Source organism: Culicoides brevitarsis, chromosome 3, assembly GCF_036172545.1.
Source record: "Culicoides brevitarsis isolate CSIRO-B50_1 chromosome 3, AGI_CSIRO_Cbre_v1, whole genome shotgun sequence".
In the NCBI taxonomy this organism is placed as follows: Eukaryota; Metazoa; Arthropoda; class Insecta; order Diptera; family Ceratopogonidae; genus Culicoides; species Culicoides brevitarsis.
In genome coordinates, this window is record NC_087087.1 from 22,973,835 (window position 1) to 22,997,342 (window position 23,508).

The 23,508-nt window shown below is 29.7% G+C and overlaps 1 protein-coding gene across 28 annotated transcripts in view; it reads right to left on the reverse strand.

Moving 5' to 3' along the window:
* Positions 1-22,828, reverse strand: part of LOC134836061 (twitchin) — a 53,044-nt gene extending 30,216 nt beyond the window's left edge. For 3 of the 28 annotated variants that reach the window (XM_063851218.1, XM_063851217.1, XM_063851209.1), the window contains exons 1-23: positions 22,816-22,828; positions 22,312-22,511; positions 18,161-18,610; positions 17,425-17,452; positions 17,119-17,281; positions 16,917-17,058; positions 15,778-15,913; positions 15,513-15,716; positions 15,152-15,453; positions 13,675-15,017; positions 12,667-12,957; positions 12,473-12,517; positions 12,171-12,359; positions 11,439-11,567; positions 11,048-11,152; positions 10,775-10,852; positions 8,612-8,653; positions 6,492-6,938; positions 6,222-6,260; positions 5,912-6,064; positions 5,584-5,700; positions 3,353-3,511; positions 1,199-1,243 (exon numbers count right to left, since the gene is read on the reverse strand). In XM_063851218.1, coding sequence (XP_063707288.1) covers positions 1,199-1,243; positions 3,353-3,511; positions 5,584-5,700; positions 5,912-6,064; positions 6,222-6,260; positions 6,492-6,938; positions 8,612-8,653; positions 10,775-10,852; positions 11,048-11,152; positions 11,439-11,567; positions 12,171-12,359; positions 12,473-12,517; positions 12,667-12,957; positions 13,675-15,017; positions 15,152-15,453; positions 15,513-15,716; positions 15,778-15,913; positions 16,917-17,058; positions 17,119-17,281; positions 17,425-17,452; positions 18,161-18,473 — 4,470 coding nt within the window. In that variant the 5' untranslated portion in view covers positions 18,474-18,610; positions 22,312-22,511; positions 22,816-22,828. The other 25 variants (XM_063851219.1, XM_063851212.1, XM_063851231.1 and 22 more) reach the window with 23 other exon arrangements.
* Positions 22,829-23,508: the final 680 nt, after the last annotated feature.

The following is a 23,508-nucleotide window of genomic DNA, read 5'->3' on the forward strand; positions in this document are numbered from 1 at the left end:
AAGATTAAAAAGTATAGAGAAATGTACAGAAAATGTAATAAATTTGGAACGTCAATAGAGTCGTTGTGTCTAAAAATTATCTGAATGTTGATGATCACGATGAAGAACGACGCGCGGCACCCACTTTTTATAAAACCACCCACAAAATTGTTTGTATAGTTCAAAAATAATCTATCAAAAAAATCTTTTTTTTTTCTTATTTTAGGAAAATTTAACAAAAAAATGACGGTCATGGCAATTTTTCATCATTTTCCGCAACTTAATGCATTTTGTGTGGTGGTATGTATGGGAACAACAACGACGATCTCTATTCTAAGTTTCTAAAATTAACGACATAAAAATAAACTTTTTCTATTAATAATTTAAATGTATTGATCGGAGATTTATGAATATAAAAAAAAAACAAAATATTATAGTTACCGTAGAACGAATAACATAACCACATTTCGAACGACAATCTTTTGTTTTGACAATTTTGATTTTAAATTAATTTAAAAAATAAAAATAAATTAATTTAAAAATTGTTTTTGAACTTAAATAATTTTTAAATTAAATTAAGTTTATTTTTTAATGAAAAAAATATTTAATTAATTCTAAATGAATCTTTATAATTTCTTTTTAATTTTTAAAATTAATTAAAATTTTATTAAATAAAATAATGATAAATTTTTTAAAAAAAGTTTTTTTAATTAAAATAATTAATTTGCAAATAAAATTAAGTTTATTTTTTTATTTAATAAATTATTTATTCAAATTCAAAATTTTAAAAGTTAATTTTAATTTTATTACAATTAAATTTTAAATTTATTTTTTTTTATATTTTTTTTTTCTTTAAACAATCAAAAAATATTCGAAATGTGGTAAAAAAAATGTGTTACTTACAACAAAAAACAAAAAGAAAAAAGAAATGAGGAAGAAAAAGGAAGGCGTTTGATGAAATTTGTGGGGCTCATTATTTACTGGAATGATTTCTATAACTAAAATAACCACATCTAAGTTTAAATTCACGTCTAATGGATAAAAATTGTCTATTCTAAATTCTAATTTTGACTAAAAAAAAAGGTTTGGAGACCAATGCCGTTAAACACTTCACTTCTAATATTGACTAAAATAAAAATCGCGCCACTTCTATTCTATAAAATATTTCGACTTCTAATTGCGATAAATTTATAAACAAAAAAAAATAAGTTGCATTAACCTGTGATGTCGGAACCTCCAATTCACCAGGACGAGGACCCTTTCTCTGTTTGTGTTTTTTTTTACATAAATATTGAGTGCAAGTGTTTTTGATTGATTCGGGTTTGATATTGTTTTTTGTATGAGGGAGAGGAAAAAATAAAAATTAATTTTCTTTAATATTTACAAAAAAATTTTTTTTTTCTAAAAATAAGCCCTTTGCAGAACACTTCTGCAAATAATCCTGTAAAAATGATGAAAAATGAGTGTTTTTGGTGTATGTATGTGTGAAAGCATGTTTTTTTTTGTTGTTTTGTCATGTATTAACATTTATGTATAGGAATTATTTTGCGGACAAAAATAACGATTTTCATTTCAATTCTCAAAATAAAAAAAAAATGATTTGTTAAATTCTTGAATAACCATCAAAGCTGATTGTTTGAGCATCAAATAAAGTCATCAGTTTAACATTTTTTTTTGTTCAAAAAATAAAAAAAAAATAACCAATCCAATAACGCATCGTCGAACGATAATCTTACCCTTGGTTCTTCTATTAACTCTCCTGGACGTAATTTTCCAGACTGAATTTTTTAAAGGAGGAAAAAAATTTTGATCAATATTTTTGGAATTTATTAATGTTTTTTTTTTAATTACGAATTAATTTAATTAAAAATTGTTAATGAATTTCTGTGTGTGTTTTTTAAAAATATTCATGTGTGAATTGGATGATAATAAAAAAAAAACGTTTGTGAAGAAAAATTCGTTGAAGCGTTTCTATTCTAATTTTTTTGAAAAATAAAATAAAAATATCAATCAAACCAGGTCGATACTCAAAAATTCGTTGATCGAAGTCGAGTCATGTTTTTCGATATTTATTGAGAAAATTATGCAATATTGCGCGACATTGAACTCTATTAATAAAAACACGCACGTGTCTGTGCTGCATTTTGGTTTAATCGATGCCAAAAAATTTCCTTTATTATGATTTTTCTTTCAGAAAAAAAAATTTTTTTTTCTTTCATGGCGTCGTTAAAAAGTCGAGTCAGAAGTCAAGTCCGGACACATAACATTCAAAGTTGTCGTTTTGTTGCAGTTTTGGGACAATCACAAAAGCAGGCGAAAAATAATAATCGAAGAATTGAGCACACGTAAGAGGGATTTTTAATTTTTAAATACTTGAAATTTAAGAATAATAAGAAATATTTAAGATATTTACAGAATCTACTAATTAAAATAACAAGAAGTTGAGAGAAAATTCTACAATGTAACAAAGAAATTCGGTTTTTAAGACATCCAGGAAATATTTTACATCAGAATCGTTGCGTGTGCACATAATATTATTATTATTTTGTCAGATTTTTTTTTTTAATTTTTATTGTGTCATCTCATCACATAACGCAAACAACCACCAAAAATATGTTTCTTTTTGTAATTATTTTTACCTTTTTACCGTCGTCCGGCAATTCACCTGGTCGTAATTTCTAGTAGGTTTCGTTTTTGTTTGTTTTTTTTTTAGAATTATGTGGAATGATGAATTTAATTTGATTTTTTGGGATGTGTAAGAACGATTAATTAATTAATAAGTACAATTAATATTTATTATTATTTAAGAGAATTAATGGGAGGGAGGGACGAGGTGAGTGATTCGAGTGAATTGTGTGTGGCCAAAAGATTTTCTTTGAGAACTGAATTGAGTTGGTAATCAAAGGTCCCAAATTTGATTGAAAATGAATAATTTTCGTATTATTCTTGTGACGATGATGGATAAATAAATATTTAAAGTAGAAGATGTGCGATAAATAATTCAAGTCTCTCAAATTCACGAAAGTGGAAGAACAGTGACTAACTATCTTTTTTTTTTGCAATACTGAATTTAAAAAAAAATTAAAAATAAGAAAAAATATAAATAAATTTCTGGCGTTTCTACTTCACATAAAACCAAGTTCTACAAAAATAATTTAAAATTATTTAAAAATAAAAAAAAAATATTTAAGGGAATGTTTTACAGGGCTTACAACGCTTACTTTTTTCTACTTTTTTTCATTTTTTTTTTTAGCTATAAGGCAAGACTACTAGCAGTCACTTGTCGAAAACCCAAAAGAAAATTAAAAGTAAACCCCAGACGAAAATAAAGAGACGAGAAGAAAAGAGACACAAAGTTGTCACACAAATTTACCTCTTCATTAATGATTAAGCTAGGACGACGTGAACCATCTTCCGGTGGAATAAGCGAGCCACGACGAGATCCTGATCCACGACGATCACGAACAACTTCGATTTTAGGTGGTTCAAGTACGGGTGCCTTGATTTCAGGTACTGCGATCTTAGCCTTTTCCTTTAAAAATTCACAAAATAAAATTAGAATTCATCGAAAATTTAATTAAAAAAAAGCTAAAAAGAGTTTTGAAGGAGTTTTTATGTTTAGGAAAGTGAAGAAGAAAAAAAAATGAAAAAGCACTAAAATTACTGCAAAAATTTCAAGCAAGCTGCAAAAATATCTGAATAATTAACGATGACAACTCCAAAAATGTGCGAGAAATATTTTTCCAATTAATGTCATTTAATTAAAATATTTCACTATTTTATGCAAAAAAAAATGTCACTGGAATTTCGTACCTTTTAATACGAAAAAAAATTGTTCAGTTCGTTATTCACAGAATACTTCCATTAAAATTATTTTAATATAATTCTGGTATTTTTAGTTACAATTAATCAAAATTTTGATTGACACTTTTATTTATATTTATGCGATTTTTTCTGCTTAATAAATCAAAAATAATAAATGGTCGTTGGTCACTTTTTATCTTGCTCTACGGTTTTTTTTTCGTATAAAGGTTTTTTTTTCTGCAAAAGTCTTAACGATGATGATGTGATCAAGTCGATGGCTAAGAACGAACTAACGAACTAGTTAGCACTTCAAAAAATTCATAATGCACGTTAATTAATATCGACTGAGATATTTGAATTATGTACGAATTTCATCGTACAATTAATGGCGGTGTTGTGGTGGGGTGACTTAGAGAGTTTTTCTTGAATTTTTTTTATTATGAAGAAAAAAATTGAGAAAAAGTGAAATTTTTAAGAAAAAAATTAATTTAAAAATTAAATATAAAATATTTTTTTCAAAAATTAAATTTTATAAAAAATAAAAAAAAAATAAAATTATTCAAATTAAAATTTTAAATAAAATTTTAAATTTTTAAAGTAAATTTTTTAAATTAAATTTTTAAATAAAATTTTTTTAAGGCCGCTCCAATTTTTAATTTAAAATCAAAAATAAATTTTTAATTTTAAAAATTTAAATTTTTAAATTAAAATTTTTTTATAAAATTATTTAAAAATAAATTAAATCAAGTTTTTATTTTAAAATAAAATTTTAAAAAACTTATTTTAATATAAAATTTTAAAAAAATTTATTTAAACTCGTTAAATTAAATATGAAATTATAAAATTATTATTATTTTTCAAATTTTTTTAATATTTTTTCTGAAAATGATTTTTAATTTAATAATTTATTATATTTTAATTTTAAATATATTTTTTTAAATTAAAAATTTAATATAATTTGATTAAATTTCTTTTTAAACTAATCATTTTGTATTGACAATTAAATACATTTCAGAGCACAAAAGCAACTCCAAATATTCATGTCACCCCATTTAACAGTCCCGCAGCTGTACAAAACCGAAGAAACTGAATGCATCACATTCAATTATGCAGATTTAAATCATATTATTATGTTAAATTCATAAATATTTTGGCTTCGTGTTCGCCCTTTTGTGTATATTTTCCATGTTTTCTGTCGTTCCTCAACATTTAACAGACACATCTGTTTCAAGTCACGAATTTCTTGCCATCTGATGGTCCGTTAAAACGTTCCAAGGACTCGTCTCTTTTACTCAAGCAATTTTCAAACCCGAGCAAAAAAAAATGTTGAGTAATCCGACTTTGTAGCCTAAATACCTTTTTATGCATTTTATTTTGCAGAATGTGGACAAAAAATTTTAATCATGTGTGTGTCGCACAAGAAATAATAATAAAATAACATAATAAATGAGAGTCGACCAACGACGACGACGACGACGTGGTAAAGAGACAACAAAAATTTTTTGGCACATTTGTGAAATTTATTATATTTAAATCAGTCGAGTTCAATTATATATTAGTTTTTATGAAGACGGGATAAAAATATTTTGCGCGGATTTAATTTTTGCCGTTTTGTACAAAAAAAAAAAAAAAATTGCAAAAAACAAGAATGAAAGCATTTGTTTGTCTCCGAACAATTAATTTCTTTGAATGTTTCTTGATCTTGATTTCAAAAAAGAAAAAAAAATCTTCAAAAAAAGCAAAGCATTTGTTACTATTTCTACGCAGAAGCCAAAGAACAACATCTAAGACGAGTCTCACCTTGGGAGCAGGGACTGCTTTTTTAGCGCCTCGCTCATACTTATCGCTTTCTGGGTCCGGCTCAGTGCGAATTTCAGGCACTGCTAATTTGGGTTTTTCTAGCTTAGGAATTTCTATCTGTAAAAGCATTATGGGATTTGGTTTTGTGTGGCAGCTAATTTTTTTAAAAATTTTACTATCGCGGGTGTTTCTACTCTAAAGGATTTTGGTTCTATAACTAGTACAAAAATCAACGTGTTTCTAGCTATCTACGATAACTACGTGAACGCATGCTAGACAAAAAATTGTGTTTGCGACCAAAAAAAAAAAATATGGGTACATTTCTCACCTTTTCATGTTTGGAAGGCGTAAATTCGCTTTCTTCATACTTTTCTAGGACGGGACGCTCATAATCTGGTATTTCTGGGAGCTCATAGTCATCCTTCTTCTTCTTGACAGCCTTCTTGGCCTTTGCCTCAGGCGCTGCCTGTTCTTCGGCTTTCTACATTTTTTTTTACAATTTATTACAAAACGTGAATAAAACGGGAATTATTTGATAATGGGGGGCTATTCTACTACTTTTTGACGTCACTTTGGACAAAGACATGAGACAAAACTCAGACGTTTACAGTTTTTTTGTTGTTGTTGCAAAAACTCACCTTGGCAGCAGCTGGCTTGAGTTTGACTTCCTCGATGGTCTAGTTGCGAAAATTGATTAAATTATAAAATTTGACATTTTTTTTTTTTTGTTTTTTACTGATAAAAGGGGGTGCATTAAATTCAAGAAAAAAAGTGCAGACAATACAATTTTCTACTAAGGATTGGGAATTTCAAGTCGTTAAAAAATAAATAAAAAAAATGGACGTCACAATTTTTTGTGATTTTCGTGTGTGTTTTGTGTAATTTTCCGCGTGTGTGTGTGAATGTACCTGTTTTTGCGGTGTTGCCTTAAGTTTGACAGATTCCGCGTCTTCCTTGTTATCGGGCACTTTACCCTTGCCCATTTGTAGTTTGCGTGCTTCAGGTGCTTCTGGTGTCTCTTTTTCTTTCTTCGGTACGCCATTCTTGAGTTTCTCCTCGGGCGCCGGTTCGGATTTTACGCCCTGTTGCGGTTTCGCGGCCTCACTGATCTCCTTTTGCTTGGGATCACGTTCCGTGGGCGTAAATTCGGATTTTTCGTATTTCTCCAAGGCAGGACGTTCGTAGTCTGGGATCTCGGGCAACTCGTAATCCTTGTCGGCCTTCTTCTTGACAACCTTTTTCTTGGGTTTTTCCACCTTCTTTTCCTCCTCTTTGGGTTTTTCCTCGGGTTTGTCCACTTTGCGTAAGGTGGGTTTCTCGAATTGTCCTTGCTCGGCCTTGATAGCCTCGATTTTCTGTTTTTTGGGAGGAGAACGACGTGTTTTAGAAACTAATTTTTAAATAAAAAGGAGCGCAAAACGGGTCAGAGGACCATTTAAACGCAGAGAAAACCTTTGAAGCTGTTAAATCTTCTATTTGACGATGGAAAATCGAAAGTTTTGAAATAATTGTTAAAAATTGATAGAACAGAGAGAAAGAATTTTCGATAGATAGTTTCTTAAAATCTACTTATTTAGCCTACAAAAATTTCCTATTTACAAAAAATGTACAAAAAATCGCCTTTTTCGGTCAATTATTCAAAAAATGCTTAAATAAATTGACCAAATTACAAAAAAAAATATTAACTAAAAAAAACTACGAATTAGATGCCAATTTTTACAAATTTTCTATTGAGCCTTTCTAATTTCTATTGAAAAAATATTTACAAAAAAAAATCTAGCCAATTTCTATACATAACAATGAGTTATCTACAACAACACCGATAGTAAAAAAAAAAGTAATTTTGTGGAAAAATTTCTTTATTTTTCCGTCTCACCACTGCTTTAACTTTTGTCACGCCAAACTTTTTGGGTTTTTCAGCGGCGTCACCAACAGATTGTTCCGTTATCTGATTCATTTTGATTTTTTCGGTCAATTTTGGAAAATTTTGGGGGTAGAAAAAAGTAAAATTATGTTTAAACAACGTTGAAATTTTCGCATGAACTTATATACAAATGGTCCTTTTTACAATGTTTTGTTTTTTTTTTCGGCTAGAGAGCAGTTGAGAGTTGTAGAAGAGTAGATAGAAGTAGCAGAGATAGAAAACAGGTACAGAGTAGATAGTGTGAAAAAAGTGTTGAAATGTGATAGTTTTGTACAGATAATGAGCTAAAACTACGACAAACATGCAAAAAACCGTGCAAAAGCTCGTTGTGTAAACTTGTCTTTGACACTTTTTTCGGTGCAAAGAGCAAAGTTTCGCAGTATATTAACCTGGTCGTCATCGGCGAAAGGTACCATGCTCGTTTTTCTCGCTTTATTCTGAGTTTTTTTAGCATCAGACTTTGGTTAGGAACAGAGAAGAAAAGGAAATAAAGAAATTTTAGTAGAGAAATTGCATTAGAACATTGACCATTTTTTGAATTTTTTCGATTGCAAAGTATCCTGAATGTTATGTAAAAGCGTTACCTTGTCGGGCAGAGCTTCAGATTTCTTGTCATTAAGAGTTTCTGCAGCGGTCGTTTGCGCTTGTGGCTCTGCCGCTGGCTTCTGATCGGGCGAACTTTCTTTTTTCGCGTCTTTTTTCTTTTTCGCCGTTCCCTTTTGGAGCTTATCGGTGTCGCCTTCGCCCGCGGTACAAACTTGCGGCAAAGGGACACCCGCTTTCTGCATAAAACCGGCCAAGAGTTCGCCGAGCACGCCGGTGAACTCGGGCGGTATGTCATCCAAGTTCGTAAGCAATGATTCGGTCTTGATTTTTTTTGGCTTCTCTTCTTGCTGTAAGAATGGTTCGATTGATTGTTTTTGGAATATTTACAAGAAATAATTTTTTTTTTTGACATGAAATGTTGTCTAGCGTGTAAATTCTACCAGCAAGAGAGTGGACCAGCATGTGAATAACATTTAAAGCAAAAGGAAAAGCGTTCACACAACAGAGAAGGAGGAGGAAAGATACATAAATTAAAAAAAAAAGAAATAGAAATCTCACCTGAGCCTCTTCAGGTTCAATAATTTTAGGCTCGTCTTTTTGCTAGTTACAGAAATTTACAGATATTTGAAGGAGAAGAAAGAGATAAAGATATATATAGATACAGAAAAGAAATAAATTTACATAAAAAAAGTGAGAAACAGATTTACAAGACAGCACGATGAAGCAAAGCTCATAAATTTTAACATAAAGGACCAATTTTTCAACTTTTTTGTTTGAAATTAAGGATTTTAAATCAAATTATGAGTCGTTGAAATATCGTAAAAATTTTATTAAATTAATTTCATTTAAAAATGAGTAAATTTCGGTAAAATATCTGAAAAAATTAAAAATGTTTAAATTAGTTATAACGAAAAAATAAATAAATTTTTTTAATTAATTTAAAAAAAATAAAACTTATTTAAATTTTTCGTTAAAACTAATTTAAACATTTTTAATTTTTTTTATTAGTTAATTTTAAATTAAAATAAAATTTTTAAAGTTTAATTAATTAATTTTAAATTAAATATTAAAAATTAATTGAAAATTTGATTTTAAATCCTTAAATCCATAAAAAAGTAAAAAATTTGGTCGGTATTTTTTTTTTCAACATAGAAACAAGAATCAGGCCAATTACAGAGCTTTTTGAGACGATTCAACGATTTTTTTTTTGTATCACGAAACATCGCGAGGTTCTCTTTTCTACTACATTTTTTTTTTATTGGGATCGAAGCCGAGACAATCACGAAACAAGAGCAATTTGAATAGAGAGATAATTTGAACCTCATCCGGTTGCGTAACTTCCGGTTCTTCCGAGGCATCCGGGAAACCAGAAAGCCATGGATCATCCTCGTCTTCCCAAATTTTTCTGAACGGTTTAAACATTGGAGCGATTGGCTGAATAAACGTTTCTTGCGTAATTGTCGCAATTGACTCTGATTCTTCCTAAATTTTTACAGATAGTTTTATTTACAGATTTACAGAAATAATAAAATAGTAGAAGAATTGAAGAAAAGTGAAAATAAAGGAAGCTCTAGCCTACTTAAAAATTAATTTTTTAATGTGAGTTAACTTATTTATAATTTTTTAAAAACTTAATTTTAATATTTATTGTTTTATGATGCTCTAACTACGCTGTTGCCTTAGCCACTAGCCACTAAAAATGTCTTTTTACAAAAAATTTACAGTCTTTTTGTTCAAAAAGTCGGATATTCTCAAAAAAAAATGCCAAAAATTTATTTTTTTTTTACAAAAAAAAATGTTGAAGAAGAAAGATAAAAGAAAAGAAAAGTCAGTTGAAAGATAACTTGAAAGATTTTTTTCTTTTAGTGATTTTTTTTTTTAAATTGGTTGAAATAGATGAAAGAAAAGTACAGTAAAGTGTAAAGAGGTTCTTGAAAGTGATTTTTTGTGATAATTTTTTCTCGACACTTAAAAGAAAAAAATTAATCATGATTTTAAATTTTTAAAAAAAAAATTCTCAATACAAAAATGTTAAAGAATTGATAAATTAAGAAAAATATTTTACAAAAAAAAATTAAAATTAGTTTAAATTATTTTAAAAATTTGATAAAAAATTAATTTTTATAAAAATTAAAAAATAAATAATTTTAAAATTAAAAAATCAATTTTAATAAAAATTAAAAATTTCGTAATTATTTTCAAATTATTTTAAAGTGTCGATTTTTTTTTTGATAAAGAATATCCAATTAATTTCGAATTTGTCGATTTTCATAATTAGGTTTAAAATGTGAGTCAAAGTGTAAGTATCAATTAAAAATTTAAATTTTCTGATACTCTTGATGTGTCTTACCACTGCTTTTGGTTTTGTCTTTGCTTTCTTATCTTTATCTGTTTTTGTGTCTGTAGTTTCTTGTTTTTCTTTTGTTTCTGTAACAGTTGTGTCTGTACTATCTTTCTTATCTTTATCTGAGACTTTTTCAGTTTTCTTGGCAGTTTGTTTCTCGTCTTTGGCATCTTTTTTCCTATCTTTTTCTGTTTCAGGCTCAACCTTGGTTTCCGGTTGCTTGGTCTCCTCTTGCGGAGCCAATTTTTCATCGGAAACTTTATCTTTTGGCTATTTAGGCATAGTTTAAAATATGCGATTTAATTTTTTTTTAACATTTTTTTTCATGACTTAAACTTAATAGAGAACGAGAGGACCAGATTAACACAAAAAATTACCTTCTTCTCGGCTTCAGCCTTTTGTGCGGTTGTCTTGATGGAGTCCTTGCGAGTTGCTTCGGTCTTTGTTTCCTCAGCCTAAACATTTAGACAAGACATCGATCAATATAAACATAAAAATTAATTTTTTAATGATTTAGACATTCAATGATTAGATTTTCTAATTTTTCTAGCTTAATGGTCAGTAAGAGATACGAATTTAAACACATTTTTGCTGTTCTTTTTACGTTTTTCTGGTCATCTGAGTACAAAAATGAACCAGAACATGGTTACCTTTGATGCACGACGACTTGTGGTGGTTTTTCCATCGATAGTGAGAGATTTTTCTTCTACAACTACCGATTTTCGACGTAATTCGGTCTTAATTTCGATCGATTCCTGAATGAGAATTTGACAAAGGAAACATTTAAACATGACGGAAGGAAATTCATAAAAAATGGACAAACATGAAGAAGAAAATTGTGTACAAAAGTGTAGGTATAGAACCAATTTTTTTTTTCGAGTGATGAAGCTTTCTTTAGTATTAAAGGGGAAATTGTTAATTTTTTTTTGTTCATTTATGTACAAAAAAGTGGTAGAAGAACGATAAATTTGTACAAAAAAAAGTACAGAAAAGAGAGATTTTTCACTGCCAACAGAGGAAATCTGAGAGTGAATCAAATACCTTCGGTGGTTCTTCTTTCTTTTCTTTTTTCACTGGGCGCAATTGAATCTCCCAGAGATTTTCGAATAATTTACCACTACTTCTACGTCTTTCTCGTAGTTTATCGGAGGGTGGTGCTAATAAGTCATCCTGTTTATTTTTTTTTATTTTTCAAATAAATAAATAAAAATTGAATTTTTTAAAATTCTTCTTATTTTTTTGAATTAAATGTTAATCCATAGAAATTTCTGTACAAAAAAATCAGTCAAAAATTCTTAAATGGATTTTTTTCCTCAAAAATCAAAAAATCTCAACTTGACAGATGTTGAGAATAAGAAAAATTTTTGTACAATATTTACATACAAAAAAATTAAAAATTATGATAAAAAGTTCCTAAAATAGGAAAATATTTACAGAAGACATGAATTCTTCATTAGATATGATGACGAAGTTCTTCATATTTAAAATAATTAAAAATGTGTTCAAAAATTTAATTAAGATATTACTGGATAAGTTGATCAGTTGTTTTAATATTTTTACCTATTTACATTATTTTTTGTTAATTTTAATTTATTTTTGGTACTTAGTGCTGAATTTTCATGTTGTAGTGTTCATTGCATAATTTTCTAATTATTCGTGAAGTTAGAATTAATTTTTGGTAATTTTTTTTTACTGCAAATTAGTTTTTTTTTACGAAGCTTTGCTTTCAGATTATTAGCCATTTTTGCGGATATTTGCGAGTAATTTTTTTACCTCTGCCTTTTTCGCAGCCGCCGCCTTCTCTTCCGTGAGACTTGGCTTTCGACTAGCGGGCTTAGAGTCGGGTTTCGTTTCGGGTTCTTTGTCGGATTTGAGACTCGCCTTCCTGCTTGCCGGCTTATCTTCTTCCTTGTCTTTGAGACTTTGCTTACGGCTTGCAGGCTTAGAGTCTTTTTTGTCGTCCTGTGTTTTCATTTTTTTTTTTGTGGGGGGGAGGAGGGAATTTATGAGTATTTTTCGATGTAATTGGAGATGATGATGAGTTGAGAGGGAATTTTGGTGGAAATTTTACTTACTTGTTCTTCAACGTGGCGCAAATCAACTTCTTCCAATGTCATGCGCTGTTTGGGAAAAAATTAAATGTTTAAATTTGTTTTGAAATTTTTGGGGAAGAAGTGTTAAAGAGCAGCACAGAACGGAAATGTTAGTCAAAAAGTGAGAGATTGAAATGATAGAATAGAAGCGAAACCTAGAGGCGAAGTATTGTTACCTCCTCCTCGGGCTCAACGATTTTGGGTGTTGGTTCGCCATTTTCTTCCTTCTTTTTATCCTCTTTGGGTTTGGCTTTTTCTGCTGTTTTCTTTTCCTCGACCTTTTTCTTCTCTTCTTCCTTCTTCTTTTCCTCGACCTTCTTCTTTTCTTCTTCGACCTTTTTCTTTTCTTCTTCCTTTTTCTTTTCCTCGACCTTCTTCTTTTCTTCTTCGACCTTTTTCTTTTCTTCTTCCTTCTTCTTTTCTTCGGTCTTTTTCTTTTCCTCTTCTTTCTTCTTTTCTTCTTCCTTCTATCATTTAGACACAAATTTTTGGTTACAAACATACAACAATTAAATTTTGAACATGAAAGGACAAAAAATTTTATTATAAATTAATAAAGTTGCTTGAAATTAATTTCGAACTTTTTGTCCCTAATAATTTTTTTTTCAGTTTTTAAATATTTTTTTTTTGGTTTTATTCAGATTTTGTATGTATGTATCTACATTTTTTTCGAAATTGAAAAAAAAAAAATATATAAAAAATTACTGTCAAAAAGTTTAAAATTTTTTTCAGTAATTTTGTGAAAAATATTTTTAGAGAAGAAAATCGATATAAAAAAAAACAAATTTTGGAACAAAAATTTTTAAATTAAAAATCTCTTAAAAAAAATTATAAAAAAAATATAAAACGGTGATTTTTCATGAAAGTTTTAATTCAATCTTAAATTTTAAATTCAATTATAAAAATTATCTAAAAAAAAATAAAAATAATTATTCAGTAATTTTATGTAAAAGGGACAAAAATTTCGAAAAAAATAAATAAATAAATTTTCAATGGAAATAAGTCAGTCACAATACAGGTACGTACAATCGATTCGTTAAATCACTTCCTGTGAAAAAAAACTTGTAACACGGATTTACAAATATAAAAAAACGAAAATTGACACGCAATCGACGATGTACCTCTATTGGACGTTTGATTGGCGACGCCGGTCTCAATTCCACCAAAAATGGCCCGACTTTTACCTCTTTCTTGATTTGTTCTGCCTTTTTCTTTTCCTCTTCTTCCTTCTTTTTCTTCTCTTCGACTTCCTTCTTCTTCTTTTCCTCCTCTTCGTCCTTCTTCTTCTTGTCCTCGACCTTCTTCACCGTGATCTTGGACGCAGATTCGTCGGATCCCAAGTCATTCGAAACAACGACTTTGTAGGTCGCAGTGTGTTCTTCGCGTGACTTGTTGATGCTCAACCGGGCAATGGATCCGTCGAAGGACATCGATGTCTCACTGGATTCCTTAATGACAGTGGTATTCTTGTACCACGTGACCTTAACGGATTTGTCGGTTTCCTTCAAAGAGATAATGAGGTCAAAGGAGCGTCCTTCCTCGATCGTTTGGTCTGTCAACTTCTTGCTGATAACCGGTTTGGATTTCTTGCTGTCATCCGTGGGGATATCCGTAAGTTCGACCGTTTGTGATGTGGCTTCACCCTTGTCGTTCTTGGCGATCAACTTGTAGGAGCCCTTATCGGAGTCCTTGACTTCGGCAATTTCGAGTTTGACGGCATACTCGCCCTCCTTGACTTGCTCGATGTTGACTTGGTGACGCGAGCTCGTCTTGATGGCGGTTTCTTCCTTGAACCATGTGCATTTTGGCTCGAATTTGGAGCAAACGATGCACTCGATAATGACGGTGCGCTTCTTGACAACCTTGATGATCTTCGGTTTGTCCTTGATAACGGGCACAATTTCGATGTTGAGTGTCAAGTTGGCATTCAACTCGCCCAAGTCGTTCTTGATGTTGCACCGATACAAGCCGCTGTCCGTCAATTCGGGCTCGGCAAGTGTCAATTTGATGTCGTAGATGTCATCTTGGTTCGTCATGGTGATCTTCAAGCGAGATGTCTCTTGCAACGTTTGACCTTCGCGGGTCCAAACGATAGTTGGTTTGGGATTTGCCTTAACCTTGCACTCCATAATGACGAGTTTTCCGTTGTTTTCGGAAATGATGCGCGGTTTTTCGACAAATGTGGGGCCGTCACCCTCTGGCTCGGGCTCGGCTTCGATGTTCAAGTTGAGATTGGCGTTGCTCTCGCCATACTCGTTCTTCACGTGACAGCGGTAAGTGCCGCCATCCGCAGAGGTGGGATCCTTGATCTCCATCGTGAGCTCGTAGATGTCTTCCTCCACTTTGCTGCTCTTGATGACGATTTTCGAGGATTCCGATACTTTGTGCTGGCCACGGAACCACGTGACTTCGGGCTCGGGCTTGGCCTTGCATTTGCACTTCATCGTGATCAACGTGCCAGTCTCGTTGGGAATAATGCGTGGTTTTTCCACAAAGGACGGAGCGAAACCGTTGGCATCGTCTGCGCCTAATAATTAAAAAAAATCAAAATTTAACAAAAAATCGTAAAAAATTATAAATTTTTAAACACAAAAGGTATAAAATACTCCCATTTAAAAAAAAAAATACAGATTACATGTACTTACGAGACCGCGACCCTACCTTGGAAATTCAACGCAATATTTGCATTACTTTCGCCGTATGTGTTAAATGCATTACAACGATAGTTGCCCCCGTCTTCCTGCGTGGGCTCCGTAATCTTCAGTGTGAGAAGATACGTGTCTTTAGATGTTGCTTTGCGGGACATTTTCATGCGAGGCGAATCATCGAGCTTATTGTCACCACGATACCACGTGATATCGGGCGTTGGATGGGCTTCCAAGATACATTCCATAATCAGAACATCGCCATCTTGACGAATTGTGGGCTTTTTCGGGAAACGTGGAGACTTTCCATCCGGAATTCTACAAAAAAAAAATTAAATTTTATCATTTGAATTTATTTTCAACTAAAAAATTCTTACTTTGGCTTTCCGGTTCCCTCAAAGTTCAAATTGATCGTGGCTACGCCCTCGCCATGCTTGTTACGGGCAACAGCTCGATACTCGCCCTTGTCCCCAGAAATAACGTTTTTGATCTCAAGTCGTGCCATGTGGTACAAAACTTGATCTTTTTCCAGTGAAATGTGGTAACGACCACCTTCTTTCACTTCTTCTTTTCCGTGGTACCTTTAAAAAATAAAAAATCAATAATTTTTTCTTAAAATAATTTTTTTTAGTGAAAACTTACCACGTGACTTGCGGTTTTGGGTCTCCGACACATCGGCATTCGAACGTAATTTTTCCTCCGTCGTCCGCTTGTCGGATAACCGGGCGTTCCGTGAATGTTGGCTTAATACCATCTTCGGGAACTGGTGCTTCATCGCCTAAATTGTTATGAATTATTTGATTTTTTTTTTGGAGTACATTTCGAATAAATTGCATTGGAAACACAAAAAATCATTCAATTGTGTTCATTTTGTTCACAATATAATCGTACATCTAACAGCTCTGTTTTATTTTATTTTTTATATTTTTTGTTTAATTAAAAGAAAATAAATTGACGGGAGTATTTTTTTACCTAATGTCTTAGTTTAATTATTTTAAAATATGTTAAAGTTTAAAAAAATCAGAAAAAACCTTGAAAAAAATAAAAAAAAATTGGTTAGAAAAGCCCAGACAGCGTTACTTTGTACATGTATCGTTTTTTTTGGTTTTTAGCAAAAGGGCTCTTTCTATTCAAGTCAAAGACACATCTAGAGATAAAAAGTTAAAAAAAAATATTAATTCAAGATTAATCAGTAAATAAAAAGCAGTTATTGGACTTTTTTGGTTTAAATTTTAACATTTACATAAAACAAGAGCAGCTAAATGTATATTTTATTGTTCATTCTTTTATTTTTAAATTTTTGTTTTATTTTAAAAAAAATGATTTTTTGTGTGTGTGTGTTTGAATGATTTTGTCAAGTGTCTATGAATAACAATCTAAAATTAAATCGAGAAATATTTTTTTTTTTGTAGAAAATACTTACAAATTTATAATTTTTTTTCGTTTAACATAAAATAAAATACGGAAAATTCTAGTTACTTTGTTATTTGAAAAAATAACACAAAAATCACGATATTTACTAAAATTTTTTAGGTAAAAGACTAAAATAATTTTATTATTCATGAATTAAATTAAGAAAAAAAAATCAGAAAATATTCTCGATTTAGCTTAGATTTTTTTTTTTGTATGATGATGATAAATTTTCATGTTCTCCAATGTGACTCAAAAAAATTAAGCTGAAAATGCCAAACTGCTAATCTAAATGAATTTTTGCGGTCGTTTCTTTTTTTTTAATGAAGCATAAAATCTCAATGTAATTAAACTCCACACTCGATACTTACTGTCAAAGTTCAAGCTAATCGTTGCGTTACTTTCGCCCAATTCGTTTTTCGCGGTGACTTTATATTTTCCAGCATCCTCAACTGTTACATTTTTAATTTCGAGTGTTGCGAAATACGAGTGGCCGTCTTTGTCAACGGTTAGCTACGAGAAAAAAAAACCATTAAAAGCTAATTTTTAAGAAGAAATTATTGAAAGACCAACCTTGTGCCTTGAATCATCTACTACGGGAGCATTGTTGTGTGACCAGGTGACAGTCGGTACCGGATCTGCTTGGATACGGCATTCAAAGAGTAGGCGTTTTCCGTCATCCTCTTGTCGGATACTTGGTTTTTTAGCGAATGTCGGCGCTATTCCGTCGATTTGTCTAAATTTTAAAAAAATATTTATTAATTTGTGATTTTTAGTTAAAAATTTAGTTCACACAATGTTAGTTTAAATTGCAGTTTCAGCCAAAAAATATTTTTTATTATTAATTCTTGATTTTTTTTGTAAATTTTCATCGCTCACCTTTCCTCTTCTTCGGGTTTCTGCAATTCTGATCATTTTTAAGCAGTTGTTAATGCATTTAAAAAAATAAAATAAAAGCATTTGTTAAGTTTAAAGCATTCGTGTGAGTTATGCGAAAAATTGCATGTTAAAAATTAAGCAGAGAGAAGCCAAGCAAAAATTCCATTTTAAAATAACTGAATTTTTACTCGTCTTACCTATCTTTTGGTTCGTCGGCAGCTAAAATATGAAAGATTTAATGAAAAAATTGTTTCGTAAATAGTTTTTTTTTTAATTTGGAAAAAATGAAATCATAAAATTATTTTGAGACGAAAATCTCAAAGGGTGTAATGGAGCAGAATCCTAATGAATTATTTAAAATTAAGAAAGTTCCAAATTTATTTTAAACTTTTTTTAGCAGAAAATTTAATGATTTTTTTAAGTTTATTTTTTAATTAAATTTATTTAATTCGTTTCTTAATTATTATAGGAATTTAAAAAAAAATAATTTAATTTATTTTTTTCTTTAAATTAATTTTTGAAAATTTTTAGTTAGTTATTTTTCATGAAATTTTTTTCTAAATTTTTACTTGAAATTTTCTAAATTTTCTGATTAAAATATTGAAAATCTGTTAAAAATTTTCTAAAAAGTCATTTTTAGGTTTTTTTTTAATTTTGAAAAATTATAATTGGGACAAAAATTTTAAAATAAATTTGGAACGGTATAAATTTATAAAAAAAAAATTGGTCAACTTACGACTAAAGTTCAAGTTAATCGATGCAGCTACCTCGCCCATCTTATTCTTAGCCTTGACTTTGTACAATCCGGCGTCTGTCTCGACGACATCGTCCAAATCAAGCACGACAAAGTACTTGTTGTCGCCCAATGATTGGATCTTGAATTTTGTACGCGTGTCTTCCTTCAGCAGTTCGTCGCTGCGATACCATTCGATATCGGGTTGCGGTGCCGCCAAGAGTGCGCATTCAAACAACAGACGATTGCCGTCATCCTCCTGACGCAACTGGGGCTTTTGCGTAAAGCTAGGTGCAAAGTCATCTGTCACCCCCATATTGTTTCACTTTCTTTTCTTTTCTCTTGAAATCCTCTTTATTTCAGTTTATTTTTTCTTTTCTTCAGGATTCGAAGTCGAAATGTAATTTATTTTATTTATTAAAATTAGTTCGTCAAGACATTCACTTCGTTAACCTGCAATCATAGAATTTTATTGTACTTTAATTTTTTTTTTCTTTTCACTTCGTTATATAACTTTTTCTCTTATTTAATTTTTCTCAAAATTTCGATAAAGTGCTCAAAAGTCACTTTTAATACTTTCACTTGAATACTTTTTTATTATTTTATTTTTCGTTATAAATTTTATTTTATATTCGAGTTCGGTTCGATTTATTTTTTCGTTGAATTTTCACCTTTTCACACACAATTCTCACGCTAAACTGAGCTAATTTTCTCGATCGCGAATCAAAAATACGCCCAAAAGTGCTGTGACTCAACAAACAAGTATTTTTACGTAAGAATGATGCAAAAAAAATTTTTTGGCACAAATCTTGGCACACAAAAAGAAAATTTTTCATAATTACTCACTAAAATCGGCGGTGCTGATGTTTACAAAACAATTCTCCGACATGACGTTACAAATTTAATTTTATTCGCATGATCATTCATGAAAAAAAAAGCGAAGACACACACACGCCGCCATGTGGTCGTCTAAAAATAAATAATTTTAGTCTTGAAACACACTTTCACTTCATCGCACAAATACAGGAGACGATCACTGCAAATGTGTGAGTGAACTTGATTTTTCACGATTTTAGCGCCCTATGACTAAAAATAATACTCGCGTGATTTGTTTTGATTTTTTTTTCGTGTGTGTGTTTTAAAATTAGAAGAGCGAGTGCGAGAGAGAAAAGTGGACATAAATAAAAATTTTATTAAAAATTATGTCAGTCGGTGTTGTTTGAAATATAAAAGAAAAAGATACACCCACCGGCTGTTTTTTATTGTTATTTTTTGCGAACGATTGACACGCCTGTTCATTCATAAATTTTGCGTGTTTGTGACGTTTTGAAGGTTTGGTTTTGCCTTTGAATTTTTCAAAGTAACGCATTCTTTTGGTCGATTCTATTATTTTTATTTTAATATTATTTTTGAGAGTTCAAAATATTTTAAAAAATTATTTATTTATTAAAAATTGAGAATGAATTCGAAAAACTGAAGGAATGGAAAACGTCTACTTTTTTTGTTTTGAAATCAAATTTTTAAATTTATTTCCCGATATATTGACGATTTTTCACTAAAGATAATTGAAAAATTCTAATTTTTTTTAATACTAAAATATTTTTAGTAAATAATTTTTTAATCCTTTAGAATTGATTTTAAGAATTATTTTTAAAATAAAAAATTAAAGTTAAAATAAAAAATTTTGTTTTAAAAATCATTTTTCATGATTTTATAAATTTTAATTCAGATGTGGAAAAACTTTATTTTTCCCAAAATTATATTTACCCCAAGATAATAAAAAAATCCTAAGTTAAGTCAATTTTTTACATTTTTTAAGTTTTTTTTGAGTTTCTACTTTTCTCTTAAAAACTCAACACTTCTTATTAATTTTTGTGAATTTCCCGTGAACGAGGTTCTCAGAACCGAATTTGATGGACTTTTGCACTACCTCAAAAGAAAGCATAAAATTTTAAATGTGAATTTATTATTTTTTAATTAATGTGTACCAAACACTTTATTTAATTTTTAATTCAATTATATTATTTTTTCAATTTTTTTTAACCAAAAACTCATTTATAATTTTTTTAATAAGAAAAAAAAAATCATTTAAGTTTTTTATTTTATTAACTTTTTTATTAATTATTTTTTTTTTAATAAAAATATGATTTTGTTCAAATTTTACGTTTTTATTAATTATCGTATTTTTTTAAACCAATAAAATTTTTAAAATTTGGCACAAATCTTGGCAAATCTTGAATTTTTAAATTTTTAATAAAATTTTTATAATTTTTCTAACCACTTTATGAAAACTCATTATTTTATTTAACAATACATTTGAATTTTATGCTTTCCTTTGATCTTTTTATGTTTTTATTAAGATGCACTGTATTCATTTTTCAAGGTCACTCATCGAAACGTGAAAATCTCGTTGGTGGTCGTGTAATTTTTACTGCCACTAAATCTCTGCTTAATCACCGACGGGCGCACTTTCAAAATTTACTCTTTAAATATTATTCTGATTGACAGTATGCCAAGACGGAAATTTTTTAACACAATATTTTTATTATTTTTCCTTATTTATATTTTTATTACATTATTTCAAAAATGCGTTAACGACCTACGTCAATATTCGGTAATCGCAAGGCGCAATGCTTATTAAAGCGCGGGGAATGAGGATGCTGTCAATCATTCACAAATATTTGTTTATTTTCAGATCTTTTTGGGCGTTAGTATGAATTTCAATTATTTTCTTTTGGTATTTTTTTGTTCAAGACCAGACGTCTCCACCTCTTTTCACACATTTTTTAAAATTAATTATTTAAAAATACATTTTTTTTTGTTTATTTTAAAATTAAACGATAAATTCCTTATTGTTCACATCATGTCTGGTTCATTTCGAAGAAATTTGTGTGAGGAATTTCACTTAATTTTTATTTTTATTTATTCACGGTCAATTGTTGTATTTAACGAATTTTTTTCTTTCATATTTTATCCAATTAAAATTTCTTAATTTTTTTTTTCAAATTATTTATTATTCATTAAGAAATATTTTGTTTGTGCACTTGAAATACTTTTTAACATTTTTTTATTGTTTTTAAAATATTAATAATATATTTTTTTTGTTTTTTGGCTTTCTTTTATTTATTGGTCACATACACATATTTTGGCATTTTATCCTTTGATTTTATTTTTAAAAATATTTTTTTTTATTTTTTAATAATAATTAATATTGTTGAATTTTTGTTTTGTCTTCTTGATATTTTTGCATTAATTTATTTATTTTTCTTTTATTTTTATCCTTTGTAAATAATTTTTCTCGTTAAAGAAAGTATTTATCGAAGTGCCATCATCATGTGATTGTGTCACTATTTTTAACTTTTTTTTTCTTTTTAAAAATATTTAATCGTCAAATATTTCTGTTACACCGATTTTTTCATGCCGATGCTGCTCCGTTGATGTTGTTGGAAAATTCTCGTATGTGATTTTTTTTGTTTCTTTTATTTATAGAACATTTCATAATCTTTTGTATTTTATTTTCTGTTATTTTCATTTTTATTTATTATGTTATTTTTCGTCTTTATTTCTCGCGCGTACCGTACACACAGATACGCACATGATGACAATTTCTACCAATCACTTAACTTGTTGTCGATGACAAAATTGCTGTAAACAGCTATTAATAGAAAAATGTATAATAAAAATCGGCAACTTTGTAATTTGATCACTTGTTCTTGTAACGAATTTTTTTCTGTGGACTTTCCATTTAATTATTATTATTTTAATTTAATTTTTGCTTTCACATGATGCTTCGTGGACGTTGACGAGATGTCGTAAAATTTTGAAAATTAGCCAGAAAATTTCACAAAAATGAGTCAGACAGGTGTGTGTTGCTCGTTTTGCTTTTCCATACGAGAAAAATTATTATTACTGCACACCGAAAATATTTTTAGAAATTATGAGCGTAAGACATTCACACACGAATCCGATTATTTCACTTTCCATTCTTCTTAAAATAAATTTTCGAAAAAATATATATTTTTTTTACATAATTTGAGCTCGTCAAATTTTCATATTTCTTTTAGTTTTATTTTTTTTTTAAATATTTCATAATCTGATCATGTAACACTTTTTGAGCACTTTATCGAGATTTTTCTTTGGTGGTTTTTACTTACACCGGGGGTCGTTTGACTCCCTTAGATTTAATTTTGTGTGCCACTAAATAAATCTAATTGCAAATGATGAGAAAATGTCCTTTTTTTCGCTTATTCACTAAAAAAAAAGTTTTTGAATTTTTTTGTTAAAACTAATTGTTTGTTGGGTTTGTTTCGAAGAGTTTGCTTTTTGGTTTTAAACGGATTTTTGGTGTTGAACCCTATAAAAAAAAATTAAAAAATTATCCATAAATGGAATAAATTCGAAATTGTGGGATTTTGAGCGGATTTTTTTCGAAAAGCGGTAAATCGCGGGCTCTGGAGTGGATTTTATGCGAAAAAAGTCCCCTTTTTAATCCAGTTTCGGGGCATTTTCAGCATTAAAATCAGAAATTTTCGTAGCAAGAAAATTTTTTTTCGCCTCAATCGTACTCGCTGTACGAAAATTTCTATTTTAATCCACTCGCAGTGTGTGTATTGAATAACGCGAGATATGCGCGGATTATCGCTAAGAGTTTTTCCCACCCGTATCCTCCGTAGTCGAATTAAGCACTGACAAGTGAAAATTTTCTTCAAGTCGTGATCGGATAATTTTTCACACACACATCCAAAGGTTCCGTTACGAGTGAAAAATTCTTGCGAGCTCGTAACGTGCCAAAGACTTCTTTTGTACTCGTGATCAACAAGAAAATTGACAGAACCGTTGGAGGCGACTTTGTTATAAATAGTATCTGATTTCTGTGCGAAGCAATAAATACACACGCACGCATTAACAACCTGTGAAGAAAAGTCCGAGCGCACTCGATCATGATGCTAAAAATACATTTGTGAAAGAAGAAAAAGCGAAATTTTCGTCGTTTCGAATTTTTGAATGTGTGGCGGTTGTGGTCGAGTATTTTTTTACGGCATGAAAATCGAAATGCTATGAGAGCAGTTTAGAAGTTAGTGAAAGGCCCCCGATGTGGAATTTAGTTTTATAATAATATTTTGTTGAAACTTTCTGCACTCTTTCTGAAAATATCTTTCAAATTTATACTCGTTCGTTCGAGAATGTGTTTTTCGATGGATTTGAAGAAATGGAATTGAAATTAGGGTAGACATGAAATTCTAGATTTTATTTATTTTACTTTTGAAATAACATGAATGAAAATTTTGAGTAATCTTAAATTTCTAGGAATTGTTTAGCAGGGAGTTTCGGGAATCCTTAAATTTCAGTAA